We start from the raw sequence: 26,105 nt of genomic DNA, 5'->3' as shown, positions 1-26,105 counted from the left end.
TTTCCCACAAAGCCCTTCCCTCTGGAGGTCTCCCCACAAAGGCCTAAGCTAGGTTTAGGTAACAAACCCTCGTACAGGTCCTCCACCCCCTAGGGGCCACATCCAGGTGACAAATGAGGAACCCTGCTATTCAGGGTACACACACAAGGCAACCCCCACTGACACAGACATCTGCCAGCCCCACAAGACACAGGGAGCCAGTCCCAACCTTCACAAATTCCAAATAGCTTCCTCACCCTTAGATGCTCCGCCACATCCCTGATCTCCCCTTTTGTCTTACTAGTGAGAGCCATGTGTGCCCAAGTAGTAGTTATACTTTCCTTGTGGGGCTCCTGATCATGATGGTCCATTGTGCTGGTCAGCAGAGGGGGCTGAACCAGGGCAGAACCCAGACCAGGGGTCAGGGCCAGGAGATTAAGCCAAAAGATGTAGTATCATAGCCACAGTGGCCCCTGTGAGACTCCCCTCTACAGAAGGCCAGCCTTCTCCAATCACCTCCACCTGGGGCCTCCAAGTGTCTGCCCTCCTGCAAAGGATCTTCTCCTTCCTGGGGCTGGGTGAGTCCTTGAAGCCCTGAGAACTCCCAGACTGGCTCTCTGCTTCCAGATGCCAATCGGGAGGGAGGCGGTCCTGGGATCTCTGGATTGAACAGATTGGGGCTGAATCTATGGAAGAGAGAAGGGGACAAGAGGGGGATCCGGGACTTAAACCTCTGAAGTCAGGGTCCTCCCACGTCGTGCCCCCACCTCCAGTCCAGGGGTGCCTGGCTGCCTTGCTCCTTGTACCTAAACGGGCTCGACGGAGACAGAAACATACCTTGGGCAGGAGACCATGTCTCTGCCTGGGTCCACACTGAGCCATCTGGAGACATTTCCAAGATCACCTCCTCATCTCGGTGAGGCACTCTGGAACTCTGTGCTGAGTGTGAGCTGGGCTTCAGGGTAGACTCTTGGGACAGTCACCCTCAAAGTCCGAACATGGCACCCCCACTCCCCTGCTGTGCACCCTGTGTCCCCAGCCGGAGGCTCACAGAGATGGGTCCCTCCCACAACTACCTCTTGGTGGAGCTTCCACCCTCTTGGGTTCCTGGTCCTTGGGGTCTTCAGCACCCTCAGCACAGAGACCAGAGGTTTTCCCGCCTCTTGCCTGGCCTCCAGCCCCACCTACTCCAGCTGCCCCATCGCATCCATCTTCCTGTCTTCCGGGACTACATCCTGTGTGCTGGTGAGCAGGGGAGCCCTGGGTCTCAGGACCCCCAGTCCCTGCGGTCACCTCCTCCCTGTCTTCCTCCCCCTGGGGGCATCTGGTCCAGCTCCATCTCCCAGTGCCCTCCTCCCTCTTTCTGGAAGACTCAGACGGTAGGTCCTCCTGCCTCACCAGCTTTGGTGTCGCCTGTAAGGCCCGTGACTCCTGTCTCCTGTCCAGGGCTAGTGGCCATCCTAGCCATGGGTTGGCCGCTAGAGGCCCCGGAGACACAGCCTGGATCGCTTTGCTTTCGCAGCTGCAATCAGAGGGATTTCTCAAGTCAGGGTGGGAACACGGGAGAGCAGCCTGCCTGCGGCCTCTGGGGCAGCGCTGTGGGGGAGGAGCGCAGAGTTCTGCTGTCAGGCAGCCCCTGCTCTCCCAGGTCTCTCTAGTGCTATCTTCTCTTTGGGGAAGAACGAGATCTTCTAGCAATTTCAGACTGGCCGAGCGCCTGGGTGAGAAGCGCTGCAGCACATACGGAGAGGGGTCCCTCCGCTTTTCCCCGTCCCCAACCCCGCTATCCCCTGGGGCCTCCTCCCGCCCTTCCACAGGCCCATCCACAGGGTCTTCCCTCCCTGCTCTCATGCCTGGCCACCGCCGGCTACTCCCAGGCTGAAGGTTCCCAGACTGGGGCCCAACTTCTTGGCTGCCAGCCTCGCCCCCAGGCTGGCCTCTTGCAACTCCGCCAGCCCTGAACTCTGTCTTAGTTGATCCCGGCGGGAGGGAAGGGGCCTGCAGGTGGCTCTGTGACCACCCTTCTTGTCTCCTGTTCTGGGCAACGTGGGGGTCCCCGACCCCAGTACAGTGGACTGGAGGCCCAGAAGCGCACAGGTGTACGCGGTCTACATGGAGCCGCTGTCGCAGCAGTTGGAAGAGAACAAGGCATGCTGTGGCATCCCCGCACACAGGCACAGCGTCTTCACCTAGGGGCACCTCTGGGCCCCAGCAGCTGCCTCAGTGACTGTGCTGGAGACTGAAATTAAAGGCTGGACCATGCTGCATCGGGTCTTCCCTGATGGCTCAGTTGGTAAAGAAACTGCTTGCAGTGCAGATTCCCAGGTTCGATCACTGGGTAGGGAAGATCCCCTGGAGAAGGCAATGGCAACCCACCGCATTATTCTTGCTTGGAGCATTCCGAAGACAGAGGAGCCTTGGTGGAAATCAGTAGTCCATGGGTCACAGAGAGTCGGACACGACTGAGTGACTAACACTTTCATGGGGCATAGGGGATTTTTACGATGATTAGGATATCCTGTATTTTATGTAATGGTAGGTATATTTGTCAAAACCCACAGAACTGCAGGACAGAATGAGCGAACCCGAATGGGACCTACAGACTTTAGCTGACAGTCCTGTGTCAAATGTGTTCCATCAGTTGTAACAAACATTCCTAATAATGCAAGGTGTTTACAACAGGGTAAAGCACAGGTGGGGATGTGTTCCATATTAGAACACTATTTTCTATACAGCTTTTATATAAATGTAAAAAATGCTTTAAAATATTTTTAAGTACATTAAGCTTAAAAAAAAGATGGAACACACCTGCAGTGTTCGTGTGTTTGTTTTGGCAGAAGTCCCGATGCCCGGCCTCACCTCCCAGTGGCCTAGATAATCCAGGAGACCCACAAACAGAGCAGGGGCTCACGTTAAGGATCAGCTGTCTACTCCAGATCGCACAGTCTCCACTGGGTCGCAGTGGGTGTGTTCTCTGGCTTCTTCAGATACCCGACCCCCTCAGATTCCTAAAGATTCCTAATGATCCAAGCGTTGGACCTGGGTGGCACGCCCCATACCCCGCCCAACAGATTGCCCAGCCTGACCCATTCTGACCCAATCCAACCCCAGGAGAAGGTCAGTGATCACTGAGAGGAGGCTCGAGACATCTGGAGTCCAGATCCCAGGGTCTCCCCATCCACACGTTGCTCCCCATCCCAGCAATCCTGCGAAGCCCCAAGGGCTTGGCCACTCACACCAGAAAGGCTTCCTGGGCTCCTACGGAAACCTTTATCCCTGCCCCCTGCCCCGCCCCCGGGGACCTGGAGCCCTGCAGCAGAAGGGCAGTGCCTGGGAGTCTCCACCGCCCCCCATCTTTCTGCAGCATGGAAACCGTGCAGAAACAGAGGCTTGAAGTACTGAGCACCTACCAAAGCGCGCTCTCTTTCCTCTTCATGGGCGAGGGGAGAAGGCCATGCTTCCACTGCGGACAGAAGGAAGGGGAAGGGTGGGGGAAGAAAGGTTGGAGGCCCACCTGCATCGAAGCCCTGAGAAGGGAAGGGACACAGGGCAGGCTGGGAGATGGGCAAAGATCTCACTGGTGAGCAGGAGGCGAGAAGTCAGTGTGCTTGCGAAAGCTAATTCCTTTTTCTTCCTCATCTTTCCCCCAGGCCCTTCCTGGTCTCTTCTCGCCTGCTACCTCCTCTTCACCTCACTCCGCCGTTTCTCTGTTCTCCATTTCATAAGGTTTGTTTCTGGACCAGAACATACCCCAGCAAAGTGAGCACTAAACAAGGGCCAGGCAGTGAGAGGTGAAGGGTGTTTCCAGGAATTCTCCCCCCTTATCTGTGCCCAAGGAGGAAGGCGTTCTCAGTGGATGAGGAATTGGACTGTTTGGAAACACCTGAGGGATATTTCCAAGGGATGCTCTCCACCCTCTTCCCCACCCGCTCTCACCTCCTCACCGTTCCCCATGCTGGAGTGTGAGCCCCGGCTGCCTAAGTTCCCACACTGGGCAGGTTTTGGGATGGTGTTTCAGAGGGAACCCTGATGCACTTGACCCTACTGTCGTACCTTGAACCCCGAAGTTTCTTAGTGTAGAGGGGACTCTTTACAGCTGGTATCCTGCTTTCTCTACTCCTTTCTTATCATCCTCTCCACCTCCAACAGCTGGTGACAACCGAGAGTTGGCCCCCAATGGGAACTACGTGCTGGTAGCCCACCCTCATGGGACCACCAGCATCAGAACCTCCTGTAACTTCTGCACTGAGAGCACAGGATTCTCCCACCTGACCCCGGGGCTTCGGGCCTGGTTAGGCATGAGGAACAGCATCTTCTACATCCCAGTCTATCGCGATGACATTATGGGCTGTGGTAGGTCTTCAGCTCAGTGGGAAACAGCAAACTAACTCCGTGTCCATCACAGGTGCCCCCAACCACCACCTGGAGCAGGAACCTGACTTGAACAGTGGCCGGGCTCACAGTGGGCTTTAGAGGATAGTTTCCGAGCAAGTGTCCTGCCTCCTTAAGGAGAGAGGCGCTGTAGGGGGCATGCTGACAAGGGCACAGGGGTAGGGAGTTTGGAAAGAAAGGGATGGTTATCTCAGCCTTCATGTGCCAACAGGTAGGGTAAGTGAATAGGGCGCCAAGTATGGGACTGTAAAATTCTTGCATACCTTCTTTCCTCCAGGACTATGTTCTACAAGCCACCAGAGACTGGATTTTATCCTGTCCCAGCCCCAGCTTGGCCAGGCTGTGGTCATCCTGGTTGGGGGAGAACTCGAGGCCCTGTATGCCATCTGGGGGAGCACTGCCTCACTCTCTGGAATCATAAAGGCTTTCTCGGCCTGGCACTGAGGCACGAGTGAGCCGGGGCCCAGCCGGGGCTGCCTTGTGAGGTCAGAGCCTCACAGTGTGTCTGGGGATCTACACTCTATCCCTACACACCCGCCCCCTGGAGGTGGGCTGTGTGTCCCCAGAGCTTCCACTGTGACCACCTACAGAGCGATCCTGGCAGACCTTGAGTGTTTTTCTGTGCCCACCACCGGTGTCCATTCTCCAGGCTCCTCCCACGAAAAGAGAGATAGGGTCACAGGGCTAACCACAGGACCCTGGGGCTCATGTGCCCTCTGTTGAAATTCTTCCTGACAGCCATGAAGGTAAGACCTTCCAAACTCATTTACTTGTGAAATAGTGTTAGTATTCCCCTTGCCACCATGTTGTAACAGAGACAGTATCAGAAACTATATACAGAAAGGCCCTGCATCAGTCTTCTTAAGAAATGTAATTCCCGTCTCCCAGATCTATCTTAGTAGAACTCTCTTTGCCTCAAATGAACTTGGGAAGTGGTAACCAGTGGGGGATAACTGGGAGGTGCTCCTAGAGCCCCTGATGTCTTCTTCTCGCCTCTGTCTTCCCAATGTTGCTCTGGTGCCCGTGTACTCCTTTGGAGAGAATGAAGCCTTCACAGTTAAACCTCCTGCCCCAGACACCTGGCAGCAACTGTTTCAGACCACCTTCAAGCAGCTCATGTACTTTTCTCCTTGCGTCCTCTGGGGCTGTGGTCTCTTCTCAGCCAAGTCCTAGGGCCTGGTGCCCTTGGCCAGACTCATCACTACTGTGGGTAAGTGCCAAGCTCCAGGGAAGAAGGCTGCTATGAGCAATGTGGGCAGCCTCCGGGTGGCCTAGACACTCCCAGACCGGAAAAGACAAGTGTGCGCTCTTCCAGGATCCGCAAGATCACACAGTCAGGGCTGGGACCCAGTAGGTCCTGGCTTCTGCAACTCTCCTCACAATGATTTCTAATGCACCGAGGGCTGGATCTCCATGGCACACCCCTTAGGCCATCTCCCAGTCCCATGAAGAGACCAGCCCAGACCAACCAGTTCATGATAAGTGTGTGGAGGCTGGAGACCTCTGGAGCTCTGATCAAAGAGGCTCCCCCCACACACAGCCCCCTACAAGTGATCCTGGGAGGCCTCAAGTGCTTGACCACTCAGCCCAGAAAGGCTTCCTGTGCTCCTACCATAGCCTGCATCCCATTTTTCCTGGTTCAGGAGCCCTGCTGGCTGAAAGGGAGCACCTGGGAGTCTCCACCACCCCACCACCCACCCCCGGCATGAAAACCCTAAAGAAACAGTGGTTAGAAGTACTGAGCACCTACCAATTTGTGCTCTGTTTCCTCTTTCTGGGTAAGGGAAGCAAGGGCCCATTTGGGAAGGTGGGAAAAGGGAAGGTAGGCTAAGAAGGCTGGAGCACCCCCTACGGGACCAGGGCAAAGGGAGGGGCGTGCCAAAGTCTAGCAGGGAAATGGGCAAGGATCTCACTGCTGAGGGGAGAGGGGAGAAGTCACTGCGGTTTCACAATCTAACTCATTTTCCTTTCTCAACTTTCCCCTAGACCCTTTCTTTTCCCTTGTTGGCTTCTTCCTCCTCTTCACCTCGCTCTGGTATTTCTCTGTTCTCTACTTGGTATGGTTATTCCTGGACTGGGACACACCCCAGCAAGGTGAGTGCTAAACAAGGGCAGGAGGAGAAGAGGGTGATAGAGGACAAGATGGTTGGATGGCAACACGGACTCAATGGACATGAGTGTGAGCAACCTCTGGGAAATAGTGAAGGGCAGGGAAGGCTGGCATGCTGCAGTCCTTGGGGTCACAGAGAGTCAGACACAACTTAGCAGGTAAACAACAAAAACAAGGCCCGGGTAGAAGGAGGTGATAAATGGTGTCTGTAGTGATTCTTCCCCCCTTATCCCTCTGCCCAAGGTGGAAGGTGTAATCAGTGGTTGAGGAACTGCACTGTGTGGAAACACCTGAGCGATTATTTCCCCATTAAGGTAGCAGGTCACCCTCCAAGGGATGCTCCACTCCTCCCGCTCCCTTACCTCCCACCTCCTCTCTCCTCCCCATGATGGATTCTCACCTCTGGCTGCTTAAGTTCAGGTAATGGGGCAGGGGGTGGGATGGTGTTCCAGAGTGGACCCTTGTGCCTTCGACTGCATCTTAGACCCTGATCTCTCGGTCTCTTGGTGGGGAGGGAAGTCCTTTCAGCTGGGGGCCTGCCTTCTCTGCTTTCTTTCCTTCATCCTGCCCCCTGCTACCACAGCTGGTGAAAACAGTAGAGGTGCCCCCAGACAGGAGCTACGTTCTAGTGTCCCACCCACATGGGACCATGGGCTTCGGAAGCTTCTGTAACTCCTGCACTGAGAGCACTGGCTCCTCCCAGCAGTTCCCAGGGCTTTGGTTCTTACTGGCCGTGTTGAATGGCCTCTTGTACATGCCAGTCTGTCAAAAGTACATTATGTCTTGTGGTGAGTTTGAGCTGAGTGACAGAGGATGACCCCACCCCAATCTGGCCAGAGTGACCCCCAGTCACCACCCACCCCAGGCACTTGGCTTGAATTGGCCAGGTTCACAGTGGGGGACAAGAGGTGGCTTGGCCCACGTGTCCTGCATCCGTGCTGGGAGAGGCACTGTAGGACACGTGGACAGGGGCACAGGGGTAGGGAATGTGGAGAGAATGGGGTGATGTCTAATACTCAGTGTGCTAAAGGGAGAGGGGAGGGACTATCGGGCCCATGAGGGGCACTAACTCTTCCTGAACCTCCTCATGCCCACAGGAATATGTTCTGTGAACCGTCAGAGCCTGGATTTTATTTTGTCTCAACCACAGCTCAGCAGGGCTGTGCCCATGGTGGTTGGGGAGCCAATGAGGCCCTGTATGCTGTCCCAGGGGAGCATGGCCTCACTCTCCGGAATCGTAAAGGCTTCGTCCACCTGGCACTGAGACACGGGTGAATGGGTGCCCCGACAGGGCTGCCTTCAGTGGTCAGAACCTCACAGTGTCTCTGGGGATCTACACTCTATTCCTGCACACAGGCTGAGGTCACGATGGCGTAGCAGAAGGATGTGCAATCATCTTCTCCTGGAAGAACTCCAAAATTACAACTCTCTGCTGAACAACCATTGACAGGAGAATGTTGGATCCCACGAAAAAAAGATACCCCACATCCAAGGGCAAAGGAGAAGCCTTCGCAAGATGGTAGGAGGGCCATAATTGCCTTTAGAACCAAGCCTCACACCCACCAGGTATGCTTGGAGGGCTCAAACAACACCTTGGGCACAGCAGCACCCAGAGAACCCACAGAGACTGAGCCAGACCTGCCTGTGAGTGTTGCATGTCTCCTGTAGAGGTCAGCAGTGGCCTGCCACAGGGGCAGGGACTCTGGATGCAGCAGACCTGGGTCACACACCATGTGGCATAAGCCCTTTTGGAGGTTGCCATTAACCCTACCAATAAATCCACCAAGCAGATAACCCACAAACTACAGAACAATTATACCAAATAAATTCTCACACTGTTAAGAAAGTTCTAGGACCCACAACAGATTTCCCAATCTGGGGATCTGGCAAAAAGGACCGAGAACCCCCAGGGAATTTGATTTTGAAGGCCAGTGGAATTTGATTACAGAACTTACACAGGACTGGGGAAACAGACTCTTGGAGGGCCCAAACAAAACCTGTGTGCACCAGGACCCAGGAGAAAGGAGCAGTAACCTCACAGGAGACTGACCCAGACTTGCCTGTGAGTGTCAGGAATCTCCGGTGGAGGCCTAGGTTGGCAGTGGCCTGCTGCAGAGTCAGGGGCACTGAGTGTGGCACAGGACCTTTTGAAGGAGGCCCCCATTATCTTCATTACCTCCACCATAGTTTGGTCTCAGTCAAAAAACAGGGAGAGCACACAGCCCCATCCATCAACAGAAAATTGGATTAAAGATTTACTGAGCATGGCCCAGCCCATCAGAACAAGACCCAGTTTCCCTCACAGTCAGTCTCTCCCATCAGGAAGCGTCCTCTGACTTATCCTTATCTGTCAGAGGGAAGACAGGGTGAAAATCACAATCACAGAAAACTAACCAATCTGATCACATGGACCACAGCCTTGTCTAACTCAGTGAAACTATGAGCCATGCCGTGTATGGCCACTCAAGACAGACGGGTCATGGTGGAGAATTCTGACAAAATGTGGTCCACTGGAGAAGGGAATGGCAAACCACTTAAAGTATTCTTGCCTTGAGAACCCCATAAACAGTAGGAAAAGGCAAAAAGATATGATGCTGAAAGATGAACTCTCCAGGTCAGTAGTGCCCAAAATGCTACTGGAGATCAGTGGAGAAATGACTCCAGAAAGAATGAAGAGATGGAGCCAAAGGGAAAACAACACCCAGTTGTGGATGTGACTGGTGATGGAAGTAAAGTCGGATGCTGCAAAGAACAATATTGCATAGGAACCTGGAATGTTAGGTCCATGAATCAAGGCAAATTGGAAGTGGTCAAACAGGAGATGGTAAGAGTGAACATCAACACTTTAGGAATCAGAGAACTAAAATGGACTGGAATGGGTGAATTTAACTCAGATGACCATTATATCTACTACTATGGGCAGGAATCCCTTAGAAGAAATGGAGTAGCCCTCGTACAGAACAAAAGAGTCCAAAATGCAGTACTTGGATGCAATCTCAAAAACGACAGAATGATCTCTGTTCGTTTCCAAGGCAAACCATTCAACATCCCAGTAATCCAAATCTATGCCCCAACCAGTAATGCTGAAGAAGCTGAAGTTGAATGGTTCTATGAAGACCTACAAGACCTTCTAGAACTAACACCCCTAAAATGATGTCCTTTTCATCATAGGGGACTGGAATTCAAAAATAGGAAGTCAAGAGATACCTGGAGTAACAGGCAAATTTTACCTTGGAGTACAAAATGAAACAGGGCAAAGGCTTACAGAGTTTTGACAAAAGAACGCACTGGTCATAGCAAACACCCTCTCCCAACAACACAAGAGAAGACTCTACACATGAACATCACCAGATGGTCAGTACTGAAATCAGATTGATTATATTCTTTGCAGCCAAAGAAGGAGAAGCTCTATACAATCAGCAAAAATAAGACTATGAGCTGACTGTGACTCAGATCAAGAACTCCTTATTGCAAAATTCAGACTTAAATTGAAGAAAGTAGGGAAAACCACTAGATCATTCAGGTATGACCTAAATCAAATTCCTTACGATTATACAGTGGAAGTGACAAATAGATTCAAGGGATTTGGTCTGATAGAAGGAGTGCCTGAAGAACTATGGATGGAGGTTCATGACATTGTACAGAAGGCAGTGATCAAGATCATCCCCAAGAAAAAGAAATGCAAAAAGGCAAAATGGTTGTCTGAGGAGGCCTTAAAAATATCTGGGAAAAGAAGAGAACCAAAAGGCAAAGGAGTAAAGGAAAGATATACCCTGAATTCAGAGTTCCAAAGAATAGCAAGGAGAGATAAGAAAGCATTCCTCAGTGAAAATGCAAAGAAATAGAAGAAAGCAATAGAATGAGAAAGACTAAAGATCTCTTCAAGAAAATTAGAGATACCAAGGGAACATTTCATGCAAGGATGGGCATGATAAAGGACAGAAATTGTATGGACATAATAGAAGCAGAAGATGTTAAGAAACTGTGGCAAGAATACACAGAAGGACTCTACAAAAAAGATCTTAATGACCCAGATAATCACAATGATGTGATCACTCACCTAGAGCCAGATATCCTGGAGTCCAAAGTCAAGTTGGCCTTAAGAAGTATCACTACAAACAAAGCTAGTGGAAGTGAAGGAATTCCAGCTGAGCTATTTCAAATCCTAAAAGATGATGCTGTGAAAGTGCTGCACTCAATATGCCAGCAAATTTGGAAAATTCAGCAGTGGCCTCAGGACTGGAAAAGGTCAATTTTCACTCCAATCCCAAAGAAAGGTAATGCCAAAGAATGTTTAAACTATCGCACAATTGCACTCATCTCACACCCTAGCAAAGTAATGCTCAAAATTCTCCAAGCCAGGCTTCAACAGTACATGAACCAAGAACTTCCAGATGTTTAAGCTGGGTTTAGAAAAGGCAGAGGAAGCAGAGATCAAATTGCCAACATCCGTTGGATCATCAAAAAAGCAAGAGAGTTCCAGAAAAACATCTATTTCTGCTTTATTGACTATGCCAAAGCTTTTGACTGTGTGGATCACAACAAACTGTGGAAAATTCTGAAAGAGATGGGAATACCGGACCACCTGACCTGCCTCCTGAGAAATCTGTATGCAGGTCAAGAAGCAACAGTTAGAACCGGACATGGAACAATAGGCCAGTTCCAAACTGAGAAAGGAGTATATCGAGGCTATATTTTGTCACCCTGCTTATTTAACTCATATGCAGAGTACATCATGCAAAATGCCAGGCTGGATGAAGCACAAGCTGAAACCAAGATTACCCGGAGAAATATCAATAACCTCAGATATGCAGATGACACCACACTTACGGCAGAAAGCAAAGAGGAACTGAAGAGCCTCGATGAAAGTGAAAGAGGAGAGTGAAAAAGCTGGCTTAAAACTCAACATTCAAAAAATGAAGATCGTGGCATCTGATCCCATCACTTCATGGCAAATAGATGGGGAAACAATGGAAACAGTGACAGACTTTATTTTCTGGGCTCCAAAATCACTGCACATGGTGACTGCAGCCATGAAATTAAAATACACTTGCTCCTTGGAAGAAAAGCTATGACCAACCTAGACAGCATATTAAAAACCAGAGACATTACTTTGCCAACAAAGGTCCATCTAGTCAAAGCTATGGTTTTTCAAGTAGTTATGTATAGATGTCAGAGTTGGACTACAAAGAAAACTGAGCGCTGAAGAATTGATGCTTTTGAACTGTGGTGTTGGAGAGAAGACTCTTGAGAGTCCCTTGGACTGCAAGGAGATCAAACCAGTCCATCCTAAGGGAAATCAGTCCTGAATATTCATTGGAAGGACTGATGCTGAAGCCAGAGCTCCAATAATTTGGCCACCTGCTGTGAAGAACTGACTCATTGGAAAGGACCCTGATCCTGGGAAAGATTAAAGGCAGGAGGAGAAGGGGACAATAGAGAATGAGATGGTTGGATGGCATTGCCGACTCCATGGACATGAGCTTGAGCAAGCTCCAGGAGTTGGTGATGGACAGGGAACCCTGGCGTGCTGCAGTACATGGGGGTCACAAAGAGTCAGACACAACTGAGTGACCAAACTAAACTGAGGAGCCTGGAAGTGCTTTCCTGGTGGCTTAGCAGTAAAGAATCTTCCTGCAATGCAGGAGACACAGGAGACTCAGGTTTGATCCCTGGGTCGGGAAGATCCCCTGGCCAAGGGCATGACAATCCACACTAGTGTTCTCGCCTGGAGAATACCATGCACAGAGAAGCCTGGAAGTCTATAGTCCATAAGATTTCAAAGAGTCAGACATGACTGAAGTGACTTAGCAGGCTTGCACACAGGAGCCTGAAAGCTTTCCTGGATCCCATGTGTAATATTGCTAGAGACAAGAAGGGCTTGTGTAAGGCTGGACCCAAAGAAGGACTTCCCTTGTCAGGATAAGACGAGAGCCTCCCACCCCAGCACAGTCACTGTCTCCCATTCCCAGTTCTCTCCTCACCTGATGGCATCTTCTCCCGTGCAGGAAGGATGAGGGAGGCATAGCCCTGGCTGGGGTCCAGGGACGGTGCTGGACCATGTGTTCTAGGAGGGAAGACAGATTGGAAGCTTACTGTGGCTTCTTGAATCTAAGCTTTAGTGCCATGGGATCCAGAGAAGGGGAATCCGGAGGGTCAACACATGAGAGCTTCCTGTAAGTGGGGGATGGAAAGCAGCTTTGAAAAAAGTAAACCTCCTGTAGTTGGTCTTGCCTCCAGTCCCAACGAGGCAATCAGAGCCTTGCAGAGACCCCTGGAGATGCCCTGAGGACAGCAGAGCAGGCCCCTTTAGCTTGGTCCTCCCCAGCCTTGCACCAGCTGCTTTCCTGAATTTACCTCCCAATGTTCCCTTGCAGAAGTCCTTTTAAAAACCAAACAGGGCCGGAAATTGCTGGGCTCCAGAAATTGCTGCTGTAGGTGATTGCTCAGGACTCTGTTGGCTTGCGGGTGGGTTGCAACAGGGAACAGTCCCTAAGAGTCATAAACTGGTGAAGGGGCCAAAGAAGGTTGAGAAGGTCAACAAGGATGCTGAATTAGTGGCCAAGTGGAACTGCTATACTCTAAGTCAGGAAATGTTAAGATGACCAGTAGTTGCCTGTGAACTTGGCAGACTTTACAACAAAGACGCCATCACTGAGTTTTTACTGGCCAAATCTTCTGAAAAGGCTCTTGGGAAGGCAGCCTCTCACATTAAAAGCATTAAGAATGTGACAGAACTGAGGCTCTCCGACAACCCCACCTGGGAAGGCGATCAAGGAAACCCTAAAGGTGACAAGCATGACGACCTCCAGCGGGCACATTTCTTCTGCCCCCTCGTGGGCTTGGAGACGAACAGCCAACACAGCTATTGCTTCTTCTAGTGCTTTGATTGTGTGTTTTCCGGGTAAGCCCTCAAAGAGATCAAAGCAGAAGTTTGTCACACGTGCAGGGCTGCCTTCCAGGAGGGGATGAGGTCATCGGGCTCAACAGCACCAAGGAAGGCGTGAGAGTGCTGCTGAAGAGCGGGATGGAGGAGATGCAGCTGCGAGCCAAGCTGGGGAAGAAAACAAAGAAACCCAAGGCAGCAGAGTCTGTCTCAAAATCAGGTGTCAGTGAAGAAGCCCCAGGACCATCAAAAATGAAGACAGGGAAGCCCGAAGAAACCCGTCTTGACTCTTGAGAGAAGAAGACCAACTAACTCAGCTCCCAAAAGTGCAGCAGCACCCAGGAGTGCTTCTCGAAAAGCCGCCAAGAGGTCCATCGCTGACAGCGAACAGTCAGAAGCTTACAAGTCTCCCTGACCACCCACAACTCTGCCAAGCCCTCCAAGGAGGATCGGCCCACTGGGTCACCCACACGTCCTACTGCTTCTGAGGCCCGTGGTGCAGCCTCCACTGGGCCCTGTGTACTTGCTCGTCCCCTTAAAGCTGGAGCCACTCGAGTAGGAAGGCGCAGTGGGGACTCAGTGACCCTGCCGGCCCCCCGCCCATCACCCTTTCCCGGTCATCTCCACCCTCTGTGCGCTTGGACCTTCCCACGGCCCCGAGAGCATTTTGGGCACATGTTTACGCTCAAAATAATTAGACTCCAGATTCCTCCTGGGTGTGTGGTCAGCTCATTTTGACTAAAGTTCTCATGGTTTTGCTACCAACAGTTAAGTAATTAAATAAGCAGAGTGAGACTGAACTTGAGAAAGGAAAAAATAAAAATAAAAAGCCACTGTCGTTGGGCATTTCCAGCCTGTGACACCCCACTTGCACCCACAGCTAGATTGTCCTTCTTCCTTCCTCCCACCCAGACTCCCATGAAAATTTCATCCATTGAGCCTTCCTTCCAGTGGGTGGGGCTAGCTCCCTGGCTGTGTCACCATTTCTTGTGGACTGAGCATCACTCTGGCCAGACTCTAAAGTCCCTCTCACACTTGGCCCCCACCACCCTCATCACTTGCCCTTGGATGCAGGTGGATTGAGCAGGGACAGGAGGAAATATCTCTTGCCAAAAGGTCCCTGGACCAGGAAGCTGCAAGCGAGTGAGACCTGGTGCAGGGAGAGAAAGATGTGCCAGCCTGAGCCATACTAGAATCTGCCTATCCCGTCTCCTACTAACCCACCCTTCATTCAGGGAGCATCTCCACGTGCTAGGGATGCATCATGGCGGCTGCAGTGATGAGCCCAATTCTCTTCTTGTTGCTCATAGTGTGTGGGAGACTTTGATCAGAAAGTCATCATGACAGAGGGAAAGTGCTTTGTGTCAGGAGACAATGTGATGTGTGACAGAGGCTTCTCATGGGTGTGCATCAGACTTCCCTAAAAGAAAGTAACCTTGGGACTTGCCCGGTGGCCAGTGGTTAAGAATCTGCCTTGCAATGCAGGGGACACAGGTTTGATCCCTGGTCAGGGAAGTAAGGTCTCACATGCTGCAGAGCAGCTAAACCTGCACTGCAATGAAAATCCCGTGTGACACTAAGACCTGATGCAGCCAAATAAATAAATATTAAAAAAAAAAGTAACCTTCACAAAAAACAGAAGTGTCCTTCCAGTGAGGACAGGGGCAACGTAGGAGTGGGGAGTGGAGGTCACCACAAACTATTGAATGCCAGGTAGACTCAATAATGTTTGTTCAACACAGGGAATATTGACAATATTTTTAAGAACTATAAATGGAAAGTAACTGTTAAAAATCATAATAATTTAGATTTCCCTGGTGGTACAATGGATGGGAGCCCACCTGCCAGTTCAGGGGACACAGGTTCAGTCTCTGGTTGGAGAGGATCCCACACGCCATGGAGCAACTGAGCCCGAGGGCCACAAATGTTGAAGCCTGGGATGCCTAGAGCCCAAGAGCCTCAGCCACTAAGCCTGGGTGCTGCAACTACTGAGCCCAGATGCCACAACTACTGAAGCCATGAGCTCAGAGCCTGTATCCTGAAACAAGAGAAGGCACCACAATGAGAAGTCCATGCCCAGCAAGGCAGAGTAGACCCTGTTCACTGCAACCAGAGAAAGCCCTTGCACAGCAACAAAGACCCAGCACAGCCAGTAATAAATAAGTAAATAATTTTAAATAGTTGCAATAACTTTTTAAATTTAATTCTTTTTTATATTTTATTTTTGGTTGCATTGAATCTTTCTGGCTGCATGCAGTGCTTACTCTAGTTGCACCAAGCCGGGGCTACACTCTACTCGCAGTCCGTGGGCTTCTCATTGCCGTGGCTTCTGTGTTGCCAAGCACAGACTCCAGAGCTCTTGGGTTTTAGTATCTGTGGCTGCAGCTCAGTAGCTGTGCTGCATGAGCTTAATTGCCTCACGGCATGTGGAATCTTCCCAGACCAGGGATCGAACCCGTGTCTCCTGACTTGCCAGGAAGATTCCTAACTGTTGGACTATCAGGGAAGTCTAATTTTTTTTCAAGTGATGATGCAGGAATTCCCAGGTGGTACAATGAATAGGACTCAGTTCATACTACCTAGGGCCCAGGTTCAATTCCTGGTTGGGGAACTAAAATCCCACAAAGCCAAGTATGGCCGAATAACAACACGAAGAAAGGGGACTTCCAGTAACCTGGAAAAAATGCTGGCTCACTGCCTCTGGTCAGGCTTGAACAAGATTCTGGTCAAGGTGAACACTGGCCCCCGACCACTTGGAGCATGTGCCCACAGCCCAGTGGACTCTCTTTTGGAGGGGCTCCCCAATCCTTAGCATTTCCCACAAAGCCACGCCCCTAGAGGTCTCTCCACGGGGGCCTAAGCTACTCCTTAGGGATTAAAGCTTCCTGCACATCCTCTACACCTCAGGGCCAGGCCCCGGGGAAAAACGGGGAGCCCTGCTATTCAGGGTACACACCCACATGGTGAGCCCCATTGGCCCAGACCTCTGGCCTTGGATGGGCCCTGGTACCAGCTGGAGTCAATGCCCAGATCCCAGATCAGATTGCTGAGCTTGCAGATCTGCAGTCAGAAGGGATTTGTCAAGCTGGCACTGGAACACCGGTGAGGACCCCGGGGGTGGTCAGGCAGGGTTTCTAGGGCAGCGCTGCTGGGGAGGAGCCCCGCCCCCAAGGCCTGGAGTCAGGGGTCCCCTGTGCCCCGAGCCTCCCCGGTGCCAGTCTTCTCTCTGGGGGAGAACGAGCCCTCCCACAGTTTCTGAACCTGCCGGGGTCCTGGGTGGAAAGATGCAGGAAACATTGGGTTGCTGCTGAGAGTAGCCCTGCGAATGTTCCAGGCCCCAGGGCCTCCTGCCCTCCCACACCTGAAACCTCTGCCTGCTCTGCTCCCAGGCTCCCCAGCCCGCTCCCCACTCCTGGGCTCAAGGCCCCCTGCATGGTTGGGAGGTGAAGGTCCTAGGTTGGGACCTGAATACTTGGTGCCAGCCCCACCCCCAGGCTGGCATTTGGCAAACCCACCAGCCCTGAACTCTGTCCCACTAGATCCCTCAGGAGGGAGAGGGACTTACCTGAAGGGGTCTCAGTGACCACCTGTCTTATTCCTCTTCTGCCCACACTGCAGGCCCCGATCCACATACAGTGAACCAGGTGGCCCGCCTCAACACACATGGACACGGTGCAGGGGGTCACTGTGGAGCCACCCAGGCAGCTGTTCCAAGAGCACACCCTGTGCTACGGGGTCCCTGCGCACAGACACCTCCTTATCACCTAGGCAGCCGCAGGGCCCTGGAGGAGTGTGGGTGGGGACTGAACTTCACACTGGGAATATACATGTGGTATTACTGTGTTTGTCCTTAGGGTTGAGACCCCCGTGCCGAGTAACGCCTCCGAGTAGCCTAGACACTCCCAGACCTGTGAACACTAGGGTGCGCTCGTCCAGTATCTGTGATATCATGCAGTCAGGGCTGGGATCCAGTGGGTGGACTCTCTGGCTTCTTCCGCAACCCTTTCCCACAAGATTTCTACTGCACCCAGGGGTGGACCTCGGTGGCATGTCCCCTGCCACCTCCCCGCCTCCCAGCCCCAGGTAGTGGCCAGCCCAGACCAACCCACTGGAGAAGTTCATGATAAGTGCAGGGAGGCTGGAGACCTCTGGGGCTCTGAACATAGTCTCCACATCCACAGGCGATCCCTGGAGGCCACAAGGGCTTGGTCACTGAGACCAGAAAGGCTTCCAGCATCCAGTCCGGGAGCCCGGCTGGCAGAAGGGGAGCACCTGGGAGTCTCCACCGCCCCACTGCCCTCCCCCAGCATGAAAACCCTAAAGTACTGAGCATCTACAAATACGTGTTCTGTTTCCTCTTCATGGGTGAGGGGAACCGAGCTGGGGTCCACTAGGGAAGATGGAAAGAGGGGAGGGTGGAAGAGAAAGGTTGGAGCCCACTGTCACTCGGACCTCTAGGGCCAGGGAGGGGGTGCCCAGAAGTCCAGCTGGGAGACCGGCAGGGGTCTCATTGGTGAGGGTGGAGAAGTCACTGCAGTTCCAGAATCTAAATCATTCTCCTTTCTCCTTTGTACCCAGGCCCTTTCTTTTCCTTTCTTGCCTCCTTTCTCCTCTTCACCTCCCTCTGGTGGCTCTCTGTTCTCTACTCGGTGTGGTTATTCCTGGACCGGGACACACCCCACCGAGGTGAGTGCTTAAACAAGGGCCCGGGCAGAAGAGGTGATAAAGGCTGTCTGTAGGAATTCTTCCCCCGCCCTTATCGCTCTGCTCAAGGAGGAAGGCGTTGTCAGTGGACGAGGAACTGGGCTCTTTGGAAACACCTGAGTGATTATCTCCCCATTAAGGTAACAGGACACCCTCCAATGGATGCTCTCCCCCTCCCTCTCCCCTACCCCGCCACCTCCTCACCCCTCCTCACCTCTCCCTATGACGGCTGCTTCAGTTCAGTCAATGGGGCAGCGAGTGTGGTGGTGTTTCAAGAGTGAACGGTGTGCCCTTGACCCCATCTTTGATTCTGAACTCTGACGTCTGTTAGTGCGGAGGGAGGTCTTCTCCCGTAAGGCTTCTCTGCTTATTTCCCTCACCCTGTCCCCTGCCCCCCACAGCTGATAAAAACAGCAGAGCTGCCCTCAGATGGGACTATGTACCTGTCACCCACCCACATGGGATCTTGGCCATCGGAAGCTTCTGTAACTTCCGCACGGAGGGCACTGGCTCCTCCCAACAGTTCCCAGGGCTTCAGTTCTCGGTGGTGGTATTGAACAGGCTCTTCTGCCTCCCAGTCTACTGAGACTATGTTATGTCCTATGGTAAGTCTCGAGTCGAGTGACAGAAGGCAACTCCATCTGGCTGGAGTGGTCCCCACTCACAGCCTACCACAGGCACTCGGCTTGAACTCACAGTGTAGGGTCAGGAAGTGGCTTTGGAGCAAGGGTCCCGGATCCTTGCTGGGAGAGGTGCTGTAGGGTTCACGGACTGGGGGGCAGGGGGACAGGGGTAAGGAGTTTGGAAAGAAAGGGGTGGGATCTCACTCTTCCTGTGCTAAAGGGAGAAGAGCCTAGGGAGCCAATGAGTGGGTAAGATCTGTTCCTGCACCCCCTCTTGTCCACAGGAGCACGTTCCATGACCCATCAGAGCCTGGATTTTATTCTGTCCCAGCCCCAGCTCGGCCAGGCTGTGATCATCATGGTCGGGGGAGCCCATGAGGCCTTGCATGCCATCCCAGGGGAGCACTGCCTCATTCTCCAGAACTGTAAAGGTTTTGTCCGGCTGGCACTGAGGCACGGGTGAGCGGTGGCCCACCTCACTGTATGTCTGGGGATCTACACTCTATGCCTACACACCCGTCCCCTGGAGGTGGACTGTGTGTCCCCAGAGCCTCCACCGTGACCACCGCTAGAGGGCGCTCTAGGCAGACCTTGGGTGTTTCCTCTGTGCCCAGCCCTGGTGCCCATTCCCTGGGCTTCCTCCTACGCAGAGAGAGACGGGATCACAGTGCAAATCGCTGGACCCAGTGTCTTGGATGCCCATAGTTCATTCTTTATGAAATCCTTCAAGCAAGACCTTGCAGGCTTCTTTACTTGTGAAATAGGGTGAACACCCACCTTGCCACCGCGTTGAAGTTGAGACTGTATGAGAAAATGTATATACAGTGGCCCAGTACACATTCGTCTTAAGAACCACGAGTCCCGGACTTCCCTGGTGGTCCAGTGGGTAAGACACCATACTCCCAATGCAGGGGACCTGGATTTGATCCCTGATCAGGGAACTAGATCCCACATGCCCCAGCAAAGACATGGCAGAACCAAATAACTAAATAAAAATATTTTTTTTTAAAAAGAAACATAAGTCCCTTCTTCCAGATCTTTCCTTGTAGTAACATCATTTGGCCTACAAAGTGCTTCAAATGGCCTTGGGAAGTGGGAACCTGTGGAGGAAGAATGTGGGGGCCCTCCCAGAGCCCCTTATGTGACTAGCCCTCTTCTCTCGTCTCTTGACATCTTCAGAGTTAAGGCTTTTGCCCCAGACTCCTGGCAGCGTCCGTTCCAGGTCACCAGGTCACCAGTTCACCATCAAGAAGTTCGTGGGCATTTCTCCTTACATCTTCTGGGTCCATGGTCTCTTCTCAGCCAAGTCCTGGGGCCTGGTGCCCTTGCAGACCCATCACCACTGTGGGTGAGCGCCCGTGTCCAGGGAAGAAGGCCAATGTGAGCTGCATGGGCAGCCGAGGCCCCTCCCCTGACCTGTGTCCCCCTGTCCCTGCAGTGGGCCGCCCCATCCCAGTGCCCCAGTGTCCACAGCCCACCGAGGAGCAGGTGGACCACTATCACACGCTGTACATGAAGGCTCTGGAGCAACTGTTTGAGGAGCACGAGGAGAGCTGCGGCCTCCCGGCTTCTACTCACCTCACCTTCATCTAGGCCTGGCCTCACCACCCCCCACCTCACAGCCTGCCCCCCCGCCCCCAGCCCCTGATCCCAGTGCCTGAGACCCCCACCTACTGCCATGCTACTGTGCCAATAAGAGCCAGTTCTCTCTCCACTGCTTGGTAGAGTCAGATGCCTGCAGAACTCAGGCTCTCCCTCTGCGTGTGAGCATGTCCACATGTAATCCACCTCCATTCTAACGGATACAGTTTCTGCCTTTGATCGAGTATCAGACCCATACATTCTCCTCCCAGAAACTTAGTTCTGCTGCATGAATTTGCTAAAGTCTCTTCCTTTGGCGGGGTCCCTTCTCCCTCTATAAATAAAGGCATGTACTTAGCTAAGAGCTGTTGGGGAGGAAAGCTCCCAGAGGGTTTGGCTTTTAAGAGTGAACAAGGTTAGGTAGGAAGAGTCAATAGGGTAGATGGTGAAATACTATAAACAAAAGCTGATAAAGGTCAGGGGTGCCTGACTGTAGGGAGTGTTGGACTGACCCCCCGTGACAGAAAGATAGAGTTAAGTACATAGCTTATTTCTGCATCTCTTTCCATCCTTCATGTTCCCTGGGGGATGGAAGACCAGATGAAGCACGAATTTATTTTACCAGCATGCGGCCCTACTGCACACCTAGCCTTCAGTTCAGTTCAGTTCAGTCGCTCAGTCGTGTCCGACTCTTTGTGACCCCATGAATCGCAGCACGCCAGGCCTCCCTGTCCATCACTGACTCCCGGAGTTCACTCAAATTCATGTCCATCGAGTCAGTGATGCCATCCAGCCATCTCATCCTCTGTTGTCCCCTTCTCCTCCTGCCCCCAATCCCTCCCAGCATCAGAGTCTTTTCCAATGAGTCAACTCTTCGCATGAGGTGGCCAAAGTATTGGAGTTCCAGCTTTAGCATCAGTCCTTCCAAAGAAATCCCAGGGCTGATCTCCTTTAGAATGGACTGGTTGGATCTCCTTGTAGTCCAAGGGAGTGTCAAGAGTCTTCTCCAACACCACAGTTCAAAAGCATCAATTCTTCAGCACTCAGCTTTCTTCACAGTCCAACTCTAACATCCATACATGACCACTGGAAAAACCATAGCCTTGACTAGATGGACCTTTGTTGGCAAAGTAATGTCTCTGCTTTTGAATATGCCATCTAGGTTGGTCATAACTTTCCTTCCAAGCAGTAAGCCTCTTTTAATTTCATGGCTGCAGTCACCATCTGCAGTGATTTTGGAGCCCCCCAAAATAAAGTCTGCCACTGTTTCCACTGTTTCCCCATCTATGTCCCATGAAGTGATGGGACCAGATGCCATGATCTTAGTTTTCTGAATGTTGAGCTTTAAGCCAACTTTTTCACTCTCCTCTTTCATCAAGAGGCTTTTTAGTTCCTCTTCACTTTCTGCCATAAGGGTGGTGTCATCTGCATATCTGAGGTTATTGATATTTCTCCCGGCAATCTTGATTCCAGCTTGTGTTTCTTCCAGCCCAGTGTTTCTCATGATGTACTCTGCATATAAGTTAAATAAGCAGGGTGACAATATACAGCCTTGACGAACTCCTTTTCCTATTTGGAACCAGTCTGTTGCTCCATGTCCAGTTCTAACTGTTGCTTCCTGACCTGCATACAAATTTCTCAAGAGGCAGGTCAGGTGGTCTGGTATTCCCATGTCTTTCAGAATTTTCCACAGTTTATTGTGATCCACACAGTCAAAGGCTTTGGCATAGTCAATAAAGCAGAAATAGATGTTTTTCTGGAACTCTCTTCCTTTTTTCATGATCCAGTGGATGTTGGCAATTTGATCTCTGGTTCCTCTGCCTTTTCTAAAACCAGCTTGAACATCAGGAAGTTCACAGTTCACGTATTGCTGAAGCCTGGCTTGGAGAATTTTGAGCATTACTTAACTAGCGTGTGAGATGAGTGCAATTGTGCGGTAGTTTGAGCATTCTTTGGCATTGCTTTTCTTTGGGATTGGAATGAAAACTGACCTTTTCCAGTCCTGTGGCCACTGCTGAGTTTTCCAAATTTGCTGGCATATTGAGTGCAGCACTTTCACAGCATCATCTTTCAGGATTTGAAATAGCTCAACTGGAATTCCATCACCTCCACTAGCTCTGTTCATAGTGATGCTTTCTAAGGCCCACTTGACTTCACATTCCAGGATGTCTGGCTCTAGGTCAGTGATCACACCATTGTGATTATCTTGGTCATGAAGAACTTCTTGCCACCTCTTCTTAATATCTTCTGCTTCTGTTAGGTCCATACCATTTCTGTCCTTTATCGAGTCCATTTTTGCAGGAAATGTTCCCTTGGTATCTCTAATTTTCTTGAAGAGATCTCTAGTCTCTCCTATTCTGTTGTTTTCCTCTATTTCTTTGCATTGATTGCTGAGGAAGGCTTTCTCATCTCTCCTTGATATTCTTTTGAACTCTGCATTCAGATGCTTATATCTTTCCTTTTCTCCTTTGCTTTTCACTTTTCTTTTCACAGCTATTTGTAAGGCCTCCCCAGACAACCATTTTGCTTTTTTGCATTTCTTTTCCATGAGGATGGTCTTGATCCCTGTCTCCTGTACACTGTCATGAACCTCCGTCCATAGTTCATCAGGCACTCTGTCTATTAGATCTAGTCCCTTAAATCTATTTCTCACTTCCACTGTATAATCCTAAGGGATTTGATTTAGGTCATACCTGAATGGTCTAGTGGTTTTCCCTACTTTCTTCAATTTAAGTCTGAATTTGGCAATAAGGGAGTTTATGATCTGAGCCACAGTCAGCTCCTGGTCTTGTTTTTGCTGGCTGTATAGAGCTTCTCCATCTTTGGCTGCAAAGAATATAATCAATCTGATTTCGGTGTTGGCCATCTGGTGATGTCCAAGTGTAGAGTCTTCTCTTGTGTTGTTGGAAGAGGATGTTTGCTATGACCAGTGTGTTCTCTTGGCAAAACTCTATTAGTCTTTGCCCTGCTTCATTCTGTATTCCAAGGCCAAATTTGCCTGTTACCCCAGGTGTTTCTTGACTTCCTACTTTTGCATTCCAGTCCCCTATAATGAAAAGGACATCTTTTTGGGGTGTTGGTTCTAAAAGTTCTTGTAGGTCTTCATAGAACCGTTCAACTTCAGCTTCTTCAGCATTACTGGTTGGGGCATAGACTTGGATTACTGTGATATTGAATGGTTTGCCTTGGAAACGAACAGAGATCATTCTGTCGTTTTTGAGATTGCATCCAAGTACTGCATTTTGGACTCTTCTGTTCTGTACAAGGGCTACTCCATTTCTTCTAAGGGATTCCTGCCTGCAGTAGTAGATATAATGGTCATCTGAGTTAAATTCACCCATTCCAGTCCATTTTAGTTCGCTGATTCCTAGAATGTCAATGTTCACTCTTGCCGTCTCCTGTTTGACCACTTCCAATTTGCCTTGATTCATGGACCTAACATTCCAGGTTCCTATGCAATATTGCTCTTTACCGCATCGGACCTTGCTTCTATCACCAGTCACATCCACAGCTGGGTATTCTTTTTGCTTTGGCCCCATCCCTTCATTCTTTCTGGAGTTATTTCTCCACTGATCTCCAGTAGCATATTGGGCACCTACCGACCTGGGGAGTTCCTCTTTCAGTATCCTATCATTTGCCTTTTCATACTGTTCATGGGGTTCTCAAGGCAAGAATACTGAAGTGGTTTGCCATTCCCTTCTCCAGTGGACCACATTCTGTCAGACCTCTCCACCATGACCCATAGTCTTGGGTGGCCCCACACGGCATGGCTTAGTTTCATTGAGTCAGACAAGGCTGTGGTCCGTGTGATTGGATTGACTAGTTTTCTGTGATTATGGTTTCAGTGTGTCTGCCTTCTGATGCCCTCTTGCAACACCTACTGTCTTACCTGGGTTTCTCTTACCTTGGATGAGGGGTATCTCCTCACGGCCGCCCCTCCTGACCTTGAACATGGAGTAGCTCCTCTCGGCCCTCCTGCACCCGTGCAGCCACCGCTCCTTAGATCCTTAAGCCTAGCCTTAGGGCCACGTAAAATCATTTGCTCAAATAGAGAAAACTGTTGTGAGGATTAAATTATTAAGATTTAAGGAGTTAGTACAGAGGTTGGTTATATGAGCCAATGAATTTATTATGATCATCACAGTCAGGGCATGAAGGAAAGGAGATGGCCAACTGAAACAGTCTGAGTGACCTTACGAGGTCATAGCGTCCTTTGACTTGTGTCCATCCTATTTGCTGACTGGCTTTGTCTGGATCCATAACTTAAACGAGAAGAACTTGTTCGAATGTAACTGAGTGCAATTCTGTCTTCTGCCATCTCAGAGTTTATTCAGTGGAAGAATTTTTCTTTTGTCGCTAGATAAAAATCTTGGCAGTCCTGTAACTTATCTGGGCCCTTCTCAGGTGATAGATGAGTTCTACATTCACTAATGTTGGTACCTAGAAAAGCTCAGTGGGATTAGCAATCAACACTTCGATCTTCATCACGGACAGAAATTTCCTGTCTAGAGCGAGGGTGAGTTGGCTGCAAGCAGGGGGTGGGAGTTGGGGGGGGGGCACCTGCTTGGCCAGAAATAGAGGCAGTGGAGGGATGTCACGCCACCCCCTCACTCACCAGTGGAAAGGGAGCCCCCAAGTTCTTGATTGCTCTGTCCTGTGTTCTCTGGGCTCCAGGTCTTTGAAGCTAATTTCTTTCCCTTGTGAGTCTTCTCATGGCTTCTTTGGAGTTTTCCCTTAAGGTCCCCTGGGAACTTCCACACCTCAGCATTGGGCCCTGGTTTTCTGCCCATGGATTCCATGAGGTTTCCCTGTAGGAACTCCATCACTCTCCCAGGTCAGAGGATGAAAAGAGAGATGGGAGAGAGGGATGGGGAAAAAAAACAAGAACAGCTCCAGGCTTGGGCATCCTTGGCCTAGATACACTTGGAGGGCATCCACTTGTCCACTCTTCTTTCATGGATGGGCATATCTAGTCAGTCACTCCATTTCTCGCACAAGCACAGCCCCTAAACACTGGGGACATCGCAAGGTCCTTTGAGTCTTAAAGCCTTTCACCACCAACCTGGTTGACTTCCCCTTTGCATGTAGGGCTCTAAAAGTCCTCCCCAAACCTCTTTCTCTTTCTTCTCCCAATTCTGATCTTATGAGGGGGAAGGGGCTTAAGAGTTGCTTTCTCAACCATTGGCTTGGAAAACGCTGCATGTGATCTGGTCTGGCCCTTTTTGGAAAGCAGGACCTAGTTATTGTATGTTTATGAAGAGCCCAGACTTCAAGATCAGCATTGTATGTGTTTTTCCCTGGATTCTTACCCTGAGGGGCAAATGGACTCTCATCAGTGAGAACCAGCTACCAAGAGCTAGGGTGTGAGGATCAGATCTTCCTCCAAGAAGCCCCCTGCCCTTCTTCCCTGTGAGCAGTAGATGCCTTTCTCTGGAGCAGTGGGGTTGTGCCAGGTTGTAGGTGAGTAATGAGACCTTTGTATAGGAGTAGGGGTGGGGGAGGGAGGCGGGGACTTCATCTCCCATCAGTTCTTTGTCTGAAATCCAAGCCCAACAAAACTGGGGTTGCAGGCATGGCGGGTGGTGGCGATGGCCCGAGTCTGGAGAGGAGTAGAAGAAGTCAAGGAGTCCAGTGAGAAAGTGAGACAAGCCCCGGAGGCAGAGATGTAATCAAAGGGGAAAAGTGTTCCCAAGACCTGTGATGCCAGTTGAGCAGGTTTCTTAGAAAAGGGGCCAGATTTGATCCCAATGGAGAGACAAGAGTCTGAAGGGGACATGACCCCCCATGGAAAGCATCTGGGTTGGGGAGGGGCCGCTACATGAAGCAGAAA

At 51.0% G+C, this 26,105-nt stretch overlaps 1 protein-coding gene and 2 pseudogenes across 1 annotated transcript; all 3 read left to right on the top strand.

Annotated features, from left to right (window-relative positions):
* The first annotated feature begins 3,931 nt into the window (after positions 1 to 3,931).
* Positions 3,932 to 7,756, top strand: LOC102269078 (2-acylglycerol O-acyltransferase 3-like). The gene is given in 9 exon segments (XM_070362566.1): positions 3,932 to 3,941; positions 4,129 to 4,332; positions 4,385 to 4,441; positions 6,015 to 6,149; positions 6,358 to 6,465; positions 6,725 to 6,795; positions 7,065 to 7,269; positions 7,579 to 7,656; positions 7,659 to 7,756. Coding segments are annotated over 9 exon segments (966 nt in total).
* Positions 7,757 to 7,849: 93 nt separating this feature from the next.
* Positions 7,850 to 13,855, top strand: LOC102268804 (replication termination factor 2 pseudogene; annotated as a pseudogene).
* A 776-nt stretch (positions 13,856 to 14,631) lies between these two features.
* LOC102268530 (2-acylglycerol O-acyltransferase 3-like) lies at positions 14,632 to 20,287 on the top strand (annotated as a pseudogene).
* Positions 20,288 to 26,105: the final 5,818 nt, after the last annotated feature.

The sequence above is a fragment of the Bos mutus genome, chromosome 25 (genome assembly GCF_027580195.1).
Source record: "Bos mutus isolate GX-2022 chromosome 25, NWIPB_WYAK_1.1, whole genome shotgun sequence".
Taxonomy (NCBI): domain Eukaryota; kingdom Metazoa; phylum Chordata; class Mammalia; order Artiodactyla; family Bovidae; genus Bos; species Bos mutus.
The sequence above is the reverse complement of the archived record's forward strand: the minus strand, read 5'-3'. Positions and strand labels throughout refer to the sequence as shown.